At 33.8% G+C, this 11,910-nt stretch overlaps 4 protein-coding genes across 6 annotated transcripts; 1 reads left to right on the top strand and 3 right to left on the bottom strand.

The window, feature by feature from the left end:
- Positions 1 to 7: 7 nt before the first annotated feature.
- On the bottom strand, positions 8 to 2,098 carry LOC128894750 (protein artichoke-like). The gene is made up of 4 exons (XM_054156718.1): positions 1,893 to 2,098; positions 643 to 1,733; positions 387 to 574; positions 8 to 281 (listed from the first exon to the last, which is right to left on the bottom strand). Exons 1-4 carry the CDS (start codon positions 1,987 to 1,989, stop codon positions 8 to 10), a joined length of 1,650 nt encoding a protein of 549 aa, XP_054012693.1. The 5' UTR covers positions 1,990 to 2,098.
- Positions 2,099 to 2,241: 143 nt separating this feature from the next.
- On the bottom strand, positions 2,242 to 3,960 carry LOC128894753 (DNA polymerase delta subunit 3-like). The gene is made up of 2 exons (XM_054156723.1): positions 3,777 to 3,960; positions 2,242 to 3,558 (listed from the first exon to the last, which is right to left on the bottom strand). Exons 1-2 carry the CDS (start codon positions 3,843 to 3,845, stop codon positions 2,335 to 2,337), a joined length of 1,293 nt encoding a protein of 430 aa, XP_054012698.1. The 5' UTR covers positions 3,846 to 3,960; the 3' UTR covers positions 2,242 to 2,334.
- Positions 3,961 to 4,697: 737 nt separating this feature from the next.
- On the top strand, positions 4,698 to 8,145 carry LOC128894459 (armadillo repeat-containing protein 8-like). Its single transcript, XM_054156182.1, has 8 exons — positions 4,698 to 5,041; positions 5,169 to 5,242; positions 5,457 to 5,907; positions 5,986 to 6,480; positions 6,542 to 6,833; positions 7,043 to 7,566; positions 7,660 to 7,826; positions 7,952 to 8,145. The coding sequence occupies exons 1-8, from the start codon at positions 5,015 to 5,017 to the stop codon at positions 7,986 to 7,988; spliced, it is 2,067 nt and encodes a 688-aa protein (XP_054012157.1). The 5' UTR covers positions 4,698 to 5,014; the 3' UTR covers positions 7,989 to 8,145.
- Positions 8,146 to 8,427: 282 nt separating this feature from the next.
- LOC128894460 (islet cell autoantigen 1-like protein) lies at positions 8,428 to 11,532 on the bottom strand. Of its 3 annotated transcripts, none has more exons than XM_054156186.1 (6): positions 11,326 to 11,532; positions 10,612 to 10,880; positions 10,081 to 10,423; positions 9,719 to 9,994; positions 9,056 to 9,647; positions 8,428 to 8,902 (listed from the first exon to the last, which is right to left on the bottom strand). In XM_054156186.1, exons 2-6 carry the CDS (start codon positions 10,817 to 10,819, stop codon positions 8,783 to 8,785), a joined length of 1,539 nt encoding a protein of 512 aa, XP_054012161.1. In that variant the 5' UTR covers positions 10,820 to 10,880; positions 11,326 to 11,532; the 3' UTR covers positions 8,428 to 8,782. The 3 variants fall into 3 exon arrangements, with proteins under 3 accessions (XP_054012161.1, XP_054012159.1, XP_054012160.1); XM_054156184.1 differs by having other exon boundaries at positions 11,113 to 11,401; XM_054156185.1 differs by having other exon boundaries at positions 11,231 to 11,400.
- Positions 11,533 to 11,910: the final 378 nt, after the last annotated feature.

Raw genomic sequence — 11,910 nt, 5'->3', positions numbered from 1 at the left:
GTAAATTTCAAAATTTTCTATTGACTCTTCTCCTTTTTATATGTAACTTTTGTGTCCAAATGATACCTACTATTATTAGAATTGAGAATACAACTATAGCTACTCCTAAAACTACAAGAAAACCAGGAGTAGAATTGAATGTTATCACTCCATTTTGACTTATTGTAGCATCAACCTTCATCTTTTCACTAAAATCTGACATTTTAGTACAAAAAACTCGATCTTTCCATCCATACCAATGCAACATTCTCGTCTTTGATAGTTGCGGAGGCCAAGCACACCTGACAGGGCATAATAAAATACATTAAAATAAATAGTACATTTTTATCGTACTTTAAAATAGAATAACAAATAAAATTTTAATAATTATCTATTTAGATATATACCTCAAATTATCTAAAAGATTAAGTTGCGTATGATAAAGTTTTGGCATCATGTCATCCAGTATCCATTGTAAAGAACAATTACATTTAAGCGGATTTCCTTGCAAATTAACATTGCACGTTACGGAATTAGTATTACATGGAACTAATTTTTGTGCGATATAGGCAATTTGATTATTGCTTATATCCAACTGATAATAACAAAATTATTACTTATTCGTTCAAAGGTAATACTTTGAAATGAAATAATGAAACTTACAGAACATAAATTCATGTGTTTGAAAGCTTCTTCATGAATTAAAGATAAACCTTTATTATTAGATATAATAAGATTGATACACTCCTTTGCTGGTGCTCTTAATTTTGCAAATGTAGCTTTATCGATAGTTTCCAATATACTTATATTAGATGCAACAAATAATTGTAAGTTTAATTCAGAGCGAAACATTAAGTTTCGAATAGGATTTTTACTAACATTAAGTGTAGCCAACAATGGAAAATTTGCAGTGGACAATGTTTCGGGAATAGAGGATAAGTTATTACAAGATATATCTAAAGTTTTCAAATTCTCACATAAAATGTTTGGAAAGTCTGATAATATGTTTCCACTAACATTTAAGTGTTTTAAATGTTTCAATGCTATCGCATTTGAGCGTATTTTAAAGAGTCGATTATACTCTATGTTCAGTACTTCGATTTCAGATGGTTCATAAAATATTTCTGTTATTAGATTATATCCAGAGTACAGGTTGAGTAAAGACTTTGGAAACATTTTCATATGTAAGAAAGTAAGAAAATTGTTGTTTATGTAAACTGTTTTCAGAGAATTCAGATGCGTTAAACCATACTCTTCTAAGGAATTGATTCTGTTAAATGAAAGGTCCAGATACTGTAAATTTGTTAACGAATCAAAAAACTTGTTAGGAAAATTGGATATATTATTATGCGAAAGATCTAAGGAGTTAATGTTGGTTATAGTTTCGCCTATTGTATGCTGTATTGTGTCAATCTGATTATAACTCAAATTTAATGTTAGCAATGAAGGAACTTCTCTGAGTAACAAGTCATCAAATGTTGTTATTGCATTTTTAGAAAGATTTAAATCTTCAAGACTATTCAAGTTTGTATATAATATTATGTATATTTGTTTCATAAAATTTTCAGATAAATCAATGCTCTTTAAAAGTCTCAATTTTTTCAATAAATGAGGAGATAAGTTGATTATTTGGTTCTTGGACAATATAAGTTTGTTGTTCACTTTATTTTCATCTAACATTAACAGTTCCGAAATAAGCATATCATTTCTTTCCAAATCTCTTTCGTGACAATCAATTATTGGCAATCCATCTACTGCAATGTGTAAAATTGATTTATTAATATGTAATATTTCATGCAGTTATAGTTGCATTTCTAAATATAATCGTATGAATATTTACGTATACAACTGAGAAATAGTTTTTATGAAAACTTCGTTTGAAGAGTTAAATTTGATTTATAAAAATTACTTACATGTAGTTGAACATGAGCATGTGACACATATATCACATAAAGAACTAGATATTGTGCATAAGAAGCAGAATACAGTTAAACGCAAGTAAATAAACATTATATTAAATAATTACAACTTAATACATGTCAAACGTACTTTACCGTTTGAGAATCACGGTATAATTATTACTCATACCCTGCAGGATGTAACACGAGTTTGGCTTTTCTTATGATAACATATCTGATAATTGTGTTTAGTTAGTGATTCTGTATCTATTTCATGGTATCTAATTTATACCTGGAATTATCTTAATAATATCAATCTTAAGATGACTGTATACGAGCTATTTACATTTAATTTTCATAAAGCGAACTTTTATTCATAGTTTGTACACTGATATACCAATACTACAACATGTCGCAATAATTATATTCTATGAGTTATAAATGATAATAAAGTATGCTATGATTTTCTAAAATAGTTCATTAAATTCGTTTGTTTAGTGTTAGTCTTCTTCCCTTTTTTTTCTGGATGCAACTCGGGTGCAACAGACTTCTTTGCTTCTGTAACTTCTGGTTCATCTTCGGAACAACTTTCGTAAACATGTACTTTTTTTGTTACAAAATATCCATCCTCTTCAAATGTTTTATCTACCAACTTTAAGACCTTGCGTTTTCCACCTTCAAGTTTGATTTTTGGTGGAGAAGGAGAACATGCCTTTACAGGAGAAATTTTTTCAGCTGAGGGCAGTTCTTCTCCCTCTTCTTGTTCTTCATCTGACAATTCGGTATCGCTGGAATCGCTCTCTATCGTAATGCGCTTCCGTTTCTTTACACCAGCGGTAACTTCTTTGCTTCGATTGCGTTTCTTTCCACGCGTATTAAATTTATTTTTCTTTTGCTTATTGTTATTTTCAAGGGTAATTTTCTTCTCAGTGTTTTCGTTTGTCGTGGAATTTGTACTTTCCTTTATTTCCAAAGGTACAGGATTTGTAACTTTTCCTGAATTTTTACCTTGCTGTAAAAAGACATCAAGTCCACCTTTCTTTGCAAGCTTTTTCGGTGATTCAAGCATAGTTGCCTTAGATGATTTTAGTTTTATTTGGCTAGAAGCATTCTCTTCCATTTTTTCTGTACTAGATGATGTGGATGAGGGACTTTTTTGCTTATTGCCAGTTTTTCCAAACAGATTATCGAAACCTTTTTTCTGAGTACTTTTCTTTGTACCAACTGATTTCTTTTCTGGACTTTTCTGTATTGCTTCATTGGTAGGTTTAGGTGGCGACTCTACTTTTTCTTGTGTAATAAGCTGTACTTCTGTTGATACAGCACCCCAACGTAGCATATGCATTTCCTTGTCATTACGCACGTTATATTCCAAACACTTGATTGCACTGTGTTTGATACTTCCATTTTCTGCAAGTCCAAGTATCTGTACCTCAGGAAGTACTTTTTGTAGACTATAAACGTGTTCAGATACAATTTTGGCAAACTTTTCTTTTCCTCTCGATAAATCTTTCTCCTTTAAAACTTCAACACGCATACCACTGTCGTGCAAAACACCCATCAACAAGAAAGAGCATTCAAAACTTTTCTCTTCTTTATATCTTTGCCAGAATGCCCATAAAATCTGCTTTGCAATATTAACGTGAACTTCCAATTCTTTGCTCAACCATTTATATGTAACCTAAAGTTATTTTAAATACTTGACCATTATACAAACACTTTTTTTTTGTTGAACAATTAAAGAATATCGACATATAACAAATTTGATATTTAACCACCCTACAGGCGCATTGTATATTTTTTAAATACGGTATGATTCTTTTACACATACGCGCCAGCTGAAGGGTTAAGGAATAAGAATACACTTTGTCAAATAAAGTATATATTCAAAGTACTCACCAGTTTATCGTTATCGAATATATAACCAGCCACAGTTTCCAAATATTCGTCTAGCGAATCCATAATCATATTTGTTAGAACTTTTAATAGACACAAGTATCTTCAGAGAATCGCAGAATTGATGTTCATTGAGGTTATCCACCCTCTTCAGTCCTCGACATCAAACAAATACTCTTTTGTTATTAGTACTAGTGGTGGCATCGATAGGAAAACGCCCAAGTTTGTAGCGAAAATAGTTTACACTCTTCCCGCTAGATGGCGCCATCAACTAAAGTGTCGATAAATATTGTTGAATTAAATAACTATTCATAAAGATGATAAGTTTAACATGTAAACTAATATATTGCAGTGTTATAAGGCAAGGAGTGATAATTTTATGAGATATAATGTGTAATTGATTGAAAGTAATGGTGGCGCCATCGATGGAAAAACGCCCAAGTTTGTAGTTAAATTAGTTGGCACTCTTTCCGTTAGATGGTGACTGGTATCTTTCAAATTCAACAAAATCCCACAATCCAAGTAATAATAAGGAGAATATTTTTAACACACCTTCCTCTATGGAACCATGCAAAGATTATATATCACGAAACGTTCCGGATTCCAGACTATCATTGTAAAAAGCCGTTTTCGTCGTACCGTTTGATGTTTACTTGGTGTACACGTGGATGTTTGCATCTATCGCCAATAAAATAAAAAATTTAGGGGAAAATTCATAAATACATGTTTCTTATTCGTCTAATGATTCTCTTGCGAATTTCTTGTTCAACCTGAAAACAGAAAATTTCCTCAACATGCAATTCAAATCACTTTTCAAGTATTTATGGTCGAAGGATCCAGATATTACCAATAGCTACACGAAGGTCACTATAGCCTACTTGTAGAAAAAATGTACAATTTTGCAAATATCAGTTGAAAGTGGACAATCTATTTTACGATAAGTAGAAATTCATAAATTCGTAATATTTTACTTATGCATCGATATTTGCTTAAAAAGAATTGTAAAAGTGAATATTTTACTAGATATTGCAGTAGGATAATTGTATGGGTAGTGGCAACACTAAACTTGGTAAAAATTTATTTGAGAACCCAATTTCTGGCAAATGAAACGGTGAGCGGTGAGCGTTCACGTAACAAACAAACTCGGTTTCACGATTCCTCGTGGTTATCGGTTGAATTAATTCAAGATTTTTGTGAGTGAATGTTGTAATATCTTTATGTAAAAACGAAAGGGAAGAAGCATGGTCTCGGTGATGCAGCCATTCATGGTAAGTCGACTACATTGAGAAGGTATACGCATTACCGGTTTCCTTCTGCTTTTGACAATCAAGACTCATTTTTTCTGTTCCCATCGTAAAATTCGAAGGGATAAATGACTGTCTGATTATATGACAGGATGTGGAGAGCTCGAGAAGTTACATCGATGAACTGTATTCGCCAGATCCCCAAAAATGCTTAGAAGCTATTATGTGAGTAGAAATTGAACCTAACCTTTAAATTTATCCGTTAAAAGTTATTATTTATTCGAACCATTGCAAGGTATAGCATAACAAAAACATTAACAAGGGAATATTATCGGGTTAAGTTCGATATTTATCAATTTTCTCTGGTTTTCTCTATCGATTAATATACTTTGAATGTTATATATGTCATCTCTGATTTTCGATTCTTCGTATTTCTCAGTTGCCTGAAGAATTCAGTCATTGGAAGTAACAGACAGAAGGGTTCTGTAATAGCTCAAGGCGTGGTACCGCGCTTGTTGCAGCTTCTCGGGGATTCATCTGGCACAATTGGAGATCGCATAAGACTTGAGTCTGCCGTGACTTTGGGTTCTTTGGCCAAAGGAACAGATCAACATGTACTGGCACTCATAGATCTTGGCGTAGTGCCATTACTTTTTCAGGTTTTATTATCCACACCTATCTCAGATGCGCATTCAGAAGGAAAACCAAAAGTATCAGATTTGTTAAATGAGGCATGCTTACGTTGTTTACGTACAGTATTTCAACACCCAGCAGCTCCTGTTCATTCGATATATCAAGATCCTGCATTGGTGCCGAGGTTGGTGTCATTAGCCAATCGATCTGTGACTTGTCAAATCTGCGTGGCAAGAATTCTAACAACGGCATGCAAGGTAAAGAGACAGTGGAATTAAATGTAATCATCGAATCGCACGATAATTTATAATATTGATTCGTATCGTTTTCGGTAGACAACGGAAGAGCAGAATGCGTTATCCAAGGGGGGTGCGGTGGAAACGTTAGCAATGCAATTGGATTCTCCGTTACCTGACGTGCAATTATCAGCTTTGGCTTGTTTAGCGAATATGTGTTACAAAAATTACAGGGTATGTGTTATGGTAGCTTCAGCGACCACGAGTAACTCGTTGCAGGGTAGACTTGTACCTGTAGCATTAGGGCAACTGATGGGTCGTGAAAAGAGCTCCTTAATTCAACTCGAAGCTGCAAGATGCGTTACGTATATGCATAGAACTGGAGTTCTAATATATAAAGATCCAAGAATTACATACCGTGCATTACCTTGTTTGGTGAGGCTCTGTCACAGAGATCGTCCGCCTTGCGAAAGAGTGGCTGCAGCTGAAACGTTGGCTTTTCTTACCGAAGTTAATACCGAATTACAACGTCTAGCTTCTATTAGTAATCATTTAATTCCTACACTGGCAGAATTATTACGACCTCATCCACCTGTAAGTCCAATACAATCTTAATGTATTCGTTTTGTACGTTTAACGTTGTTAATGTGTTCAGGTACAAGATGCAACTCTATCACAAGATATGCGACAAGCTGCATTTAGAGCATTTGCATCTCTCGGTGCCAATGATGAAGATATACGGAAACGTATTATCGAGACAAAAAGTCTTATGGAGCAGGTAGTGTCGGGTCTTCAGGATCCTGGAGGCTCTCATGTACGTCTCGCAGCAGTTAGATGTCTACATTCACTTTCTAGAAGCGTTCAACAACTCCGAACGACTTTTCAAGATCATGCGGTTTGGAGGCCGCTTATGCAGTTGTTGCATGGAGCAGATAAAGGATTGGAGGGTAAAATATGATACTATTTTTATCACTCGTGTCTAACTAAAAAATTTCTTTGTACTGAAATTCTCTTACTATACTTTTATACTCTTTCGAAACGTGAGACAAATAATTTTTAAACGGAAAATAAATAACTATACATCCCAAAGATCGTTAGTAATTAATAAAATTTTGTTAGAAATGTTTACTGTTATTAATGTCATTATATCATGTAGGTAGAGGCGAAAGCGAAGTTGATTTATTAACTGTTGCCTCGAGTACTTTATGTAACTTATTATTGGAATTTAGTCCAAGCAAAGAACCAATTCTTGAATCCGGTGGAATAGAGTTGTTGTGCTCGCTTACAAAACGATGTACGCCAGCGTTACGTTTAAACGGAATCTGGGCTTTGATGAACGTCGCTTTTCAAGCTGAACAACAAGTGAAGTTACAGATTCTATCGTGTTTGGGAACCGATCAAATCTTTTGTCTCTTGGCTGATCAAGATATACCAGTCTTAATGAAGACATTGGGTTTATTACGAAATTTGCTTTCTACTAAAGCGCACATTGATCGCATAATGGGCGAACACGCTGCACACGTTATGCAAGCTGTAATATTGGTTTTGGAAGATCCAAGACATCCAGCCGACGTGAAGGAACAAGCTCTATGTATTTTAGCAAATGTAGCCGATGGCAATCGAGCGAAAGATCATATTATGGCTAACGAAGATGTGCTTAAAAAGCTTATGGATTACATGGTTCGTAGAAATACTTCTCTTTCTTTATATTTTTTCTATAACGTATCGATTACAATTCAACAGCATTCATTTATTATTTTTATATTATCTCAGATGCATAATAACGTAAAGCTGCAAGTCGCGGCAGTTTTTTGTGTGTGCAACCTAGTCTGGAGAGAGGAACCTGGAGCTGCGCAGCGGCAAACACGTTTAAGAGAATTAGGCTTTTATCGTATTCTACAACAATTACGTCATAGCAAGGACCTTCAATTATTCGATAAGTATGCTAAATAATTTTTTAAACTAATTCAATTTGTCGTTAAAAATTATTCTTTGTGTTACAACATATTAATGTTGTAATCGCATGTAAACATTTTTTAACATATATTTATTATTCTTTTTTCAGGGTGAGAACTGCCATGGCACAATTTTACGATGCCTAAATTTAAACATGTTACCGATGCAAATTAGGTTTTGATTTAGAATTCTTTTATACTTGAAATACAATTATATTTTGGTGTTAACACTGTGATCCTGTACTTTGTTAATGCATAAGCGTTTTATATTTATATAGGAAAGATACAAAAACGATGTCTCAATGATCTAATCTGTTTTATGTTATATTTATTTTATTTAAAAGAGAAAGCGGTATGCAATATTTCTGTATATTTAAAAAAAAAAAGTGAAAAATGATATGCAGTGCGTAATAATTGTTTCGTAAATTTTCTAAACATGAATTGTTTGTAATGATATTAAAAAAATTGTTTGAAAAAGTTTTAAGTGATGTAATAACAAATTACAAATATTTGTATGATATACTTAAACTTTGGTGAGCATATTTTATTATAAATGCAAGTGTAGGAAAGTTGATAACTCTATTTATTATCATGAAATAATGGTTTTAATTTTTAATGTATTTAAAAGAAGTATTTGACTAGCACACGTTTACAAACTATCAAATTTCACATCTTTGGTATGGAGTTTGAAAAGATACTTGCGTAATTTAAATATTTTTGATTCTTATCATTTTCTTACTAGTTTCATTAATTAAGTCTAACAAACTCGGAATGTTATGTTTCAAATAATAAATACGAAATATCAATGTAAATGTACGGATTGGATAATACTGTGAACATTATCCTGTTTGATAAAAATAAACTCTTCGTCTCTTCTGATTGTTGCCATAAATTGCAACTAATCACGTATCATGGTAATATTATGTAAGCGCTTTAAAAAATTAAGCAGATACATTGCTATCGCTGGAAAGTTTCTCCATTGGGTTGTTAGCTAATGGATCCAATTCAGCGAATAAGTCCAACCAGGAATTACCCTTTTGTTTCCCAGTCTTACTTGTTTTCTAAGGAAAGAAGCAATACAAAATTCTTTAGTAATATGGTTGCTTGAGCAATTAGTTTTTATAAAACCTTGTTCTTCTAAGTGATACGATTATAACGAAAACAATTACGAATTAATGCGTAGCGATTAATAAATATTATTGATTTTTACTTACTTTGTCATCTATATTAGTAGTAGGTATGCTTTTTTGTCCAACACCAAGCGTTGCATCACCTAAGCTTTGTTTTAAGATATTTGGTGGTAAAAAAGTGTCGGTGGATAATACCTCCCATTCGTTACCAAAGCTTTGTTTATCGCTGAGAATGTCATTTAAAAGAGCTATATTTTCAGACGTAAGGGATTGCAGAGATTGTTCGCCTTGATCTTGTACTTCTAAGGAAGGCAGTTTCCTCAAATTAAAATTCGTATCAGATTTGTTAAATATATCCATTCCCAGAGTTTGTTCAAAATTTGTATGTATCGATTGTTCTCTGTTAGGAGACACATTATTATCTAAAACTAGATTGTCAAAAAGTTGATTGAGATCTTCTTTGTGTTCTATATTAGAAGTGGGCGGAATGATTCCATTTTTTGAAGAACTGGAATTAATATCTAAATCTTCCAAATCCAGCATATTCTTTGTGTCGCATTCGATATCCAATAATTTTTCATCTTGTTCGTTCGTTTCAAACGAGCTGTGCGTAGTAGGCTTTACTTCTTCGGCTTCTTCTACGCTATCGTGATAATCCATGTCAAAAAACGGTAATCTGTAATGGAGAACATTGTATTGGTAGAGTAACGTTTTCATTATTAATACTTTATCCAACTTTCGACTCACTTGTCTTTATCGTCAGGATCATCGTCACCTCCAGTTTCTTGAGCCAATTTACTCGAAGGTTCGGCAAGTTCTTTTACAACCATAAAATCGTATCGTTGATAGCCTTTGAAACTGCTCGCTATCGTAGAGTATGCTTGTGCCGATTTTTTGGTGAAATTTAAAAGTGTGCTTTGGTACAAAACTAGAGCATGACTGAACATGTTGCATCTTGCTGCTGCTAGTAAATCTACTTTCTGAAGACAATCCAAGGCCAAGTTATCGAATGCTATCTTGCCTCTATGTTAATCAAAATGTAACAAACGTAAGAGTATTTCGGCATACATGGAAATCAATGTTAACGAATAACGACGAATAGTACTTACTGTCTGACGCGTGTTTGAACTTTGCGAAATCTTTCCAATTGTTTCGATGTATCGGGATCTAATTCTTGAGAAACATTCTTCATCCATGACAAAGCTGCTCTGTATTCCGTACGAGCCTTCTCCATCGCTTGAACATTTTGTAATGTGTCTTCGATTGCTCTCTGTCTAAATGTTTCTACTTCCTGGTACAATCGACCTAGCGGAGCTCTTAGCGCAAGTCTTTGTTGACCGGAATAAGATAACGACTTCCCAACTGCCGACATCATCTTGCCAGCTCTAGTTTTGTCTTGTTTACCGGCATCTTTAAGGAACCGTCCCATCGCATTTTCTTCCTGTGCAAGGTCTGTAAAATTTTGCAAATTAGTTATTTATTTAAATGAAATCTTATTTCATATTCTGCTTGCATCAAGATTACCAAACTTGTGTAGATAAATCGAGGCATAGTTAGATTACCGATGCAAATAAATGTTAGATAGGTCATTACCTGTAAATTGTATTATGCTCGTCGATACGAGTATAATTAAAACTTACTGCATAATCGTTCTTGATATTTGTCGATAACTCTTTGTAAGTAAGAGCAAGACTCTTGTATGCTACGGAATAATTCTAGCTTGGCATCCAATTCCGCGTCGGATGCTACTATACATTCGTCTTCCTTTTTCCCTAACTTTCGTGATAAGGCTTGCTTTGTAACCCAGAACTGATGTTGCATCTTTGTAATTGCAGAATCGTCGTGCATATTGGTTCTCTGTACCCAACAATCGAAAGCATTTCCTGATATACCTGGTCCAGTTCTGTTACTGTAAATTACAATACTTTCATATATACATGTATACCATACATTATTTATGAAAAAAATAAAAATGAAAACAATAACATATGTAGCGCAGTTGTTAGTGCGTGGGAAGGTATGTTATCTATCGCAAGCGATAAACGATCACGCGTTACTTGAACTGTACGCAATATTTAGCAGAAATAAATTTTTTTTGTTTTGAATAACGATAATTTTGAAGAAATTATCAAAACACTTACTATGTGTTCATGGCGGAAGACGCTGGTTTAAAATGCTTTGAGTTGTGGGTTAATGCTTATAGCTAGAAGAAACTTGAACGACTTCTAAACGTGATTTACGATTGAACAAGTGACTTACAAATATCATATTTCTTTAATACACATAATTAGCACTTTGCGATTAATTAAAAGAGATTTTGTAATCTTAATATTGGCAAGCACACTGAAACATACTTTTGCTGTCAATTTGACAGGTCGAGGTCGAGGTAACAACTTGTATATATCTGCTTGTATCTATACCCGGTGACACAGATTTGTGCCACGTGAGGGGAAGCGACCAAGCGGACAAGTATCGTATCGTTCTGGTTCTGCCCCTTCGCCTTCGCTTTCCGGTGTTCTGCAGTGTTCCGGTACTTATCGCGCTACTAGAGCGATTAGGTGACGTTATTCAAATTTCATAATAGATTTTCGATACAATGGTGATGCATTTACTGTATTCACTGTATATATATATATATATATACGTATCATTTCAACTTAAACAGAAAAAATATAAATTATACTAGGCTGTTGGGACAGACGTGTACCAGCAGCTGTGAAATGGTCAGTATATTTGTGTATACGTTATTTAAATAAAATATGCAACTGCTGGTATCAGTTGTAACAAACATTTCAGCTTGAGATATAGGTGTATAAGAGCATATTTTAAAGATACCGCTCACTAAGCTACTCTGTGAGCAAGTTTTACTGTCAGTGTCGCCATCGGTGGGAAAATGCTTAAGTTTGTAGTGAAAATAGTTCCCATTGTAACCGGTAAAT

The sequence above is a fragment of the Hylaeus anthracinus genome, unplaced genomic scaffold (genome assembly GCF_026225885.1).
Source record: "Hylaeus anthracinus isolate JK02 unplaced genomic scaffold, UHH_iyHylAnth1.0_haploid 4, whole genome shotgun sequence".
NCBI classification, from domain to species: domain Eukaryota; kingdom Metazoa; phylum Arthropoda; class Insecta; order Hymenoptera; family Colletidae; genus Hylaeus; species Hylaeus anthracinus.
The sequence above is the reverse complement of the archived record's forward strand: the minus strand, read 5'-3'. Positions and strand labels throughout refer to the sequence as shown.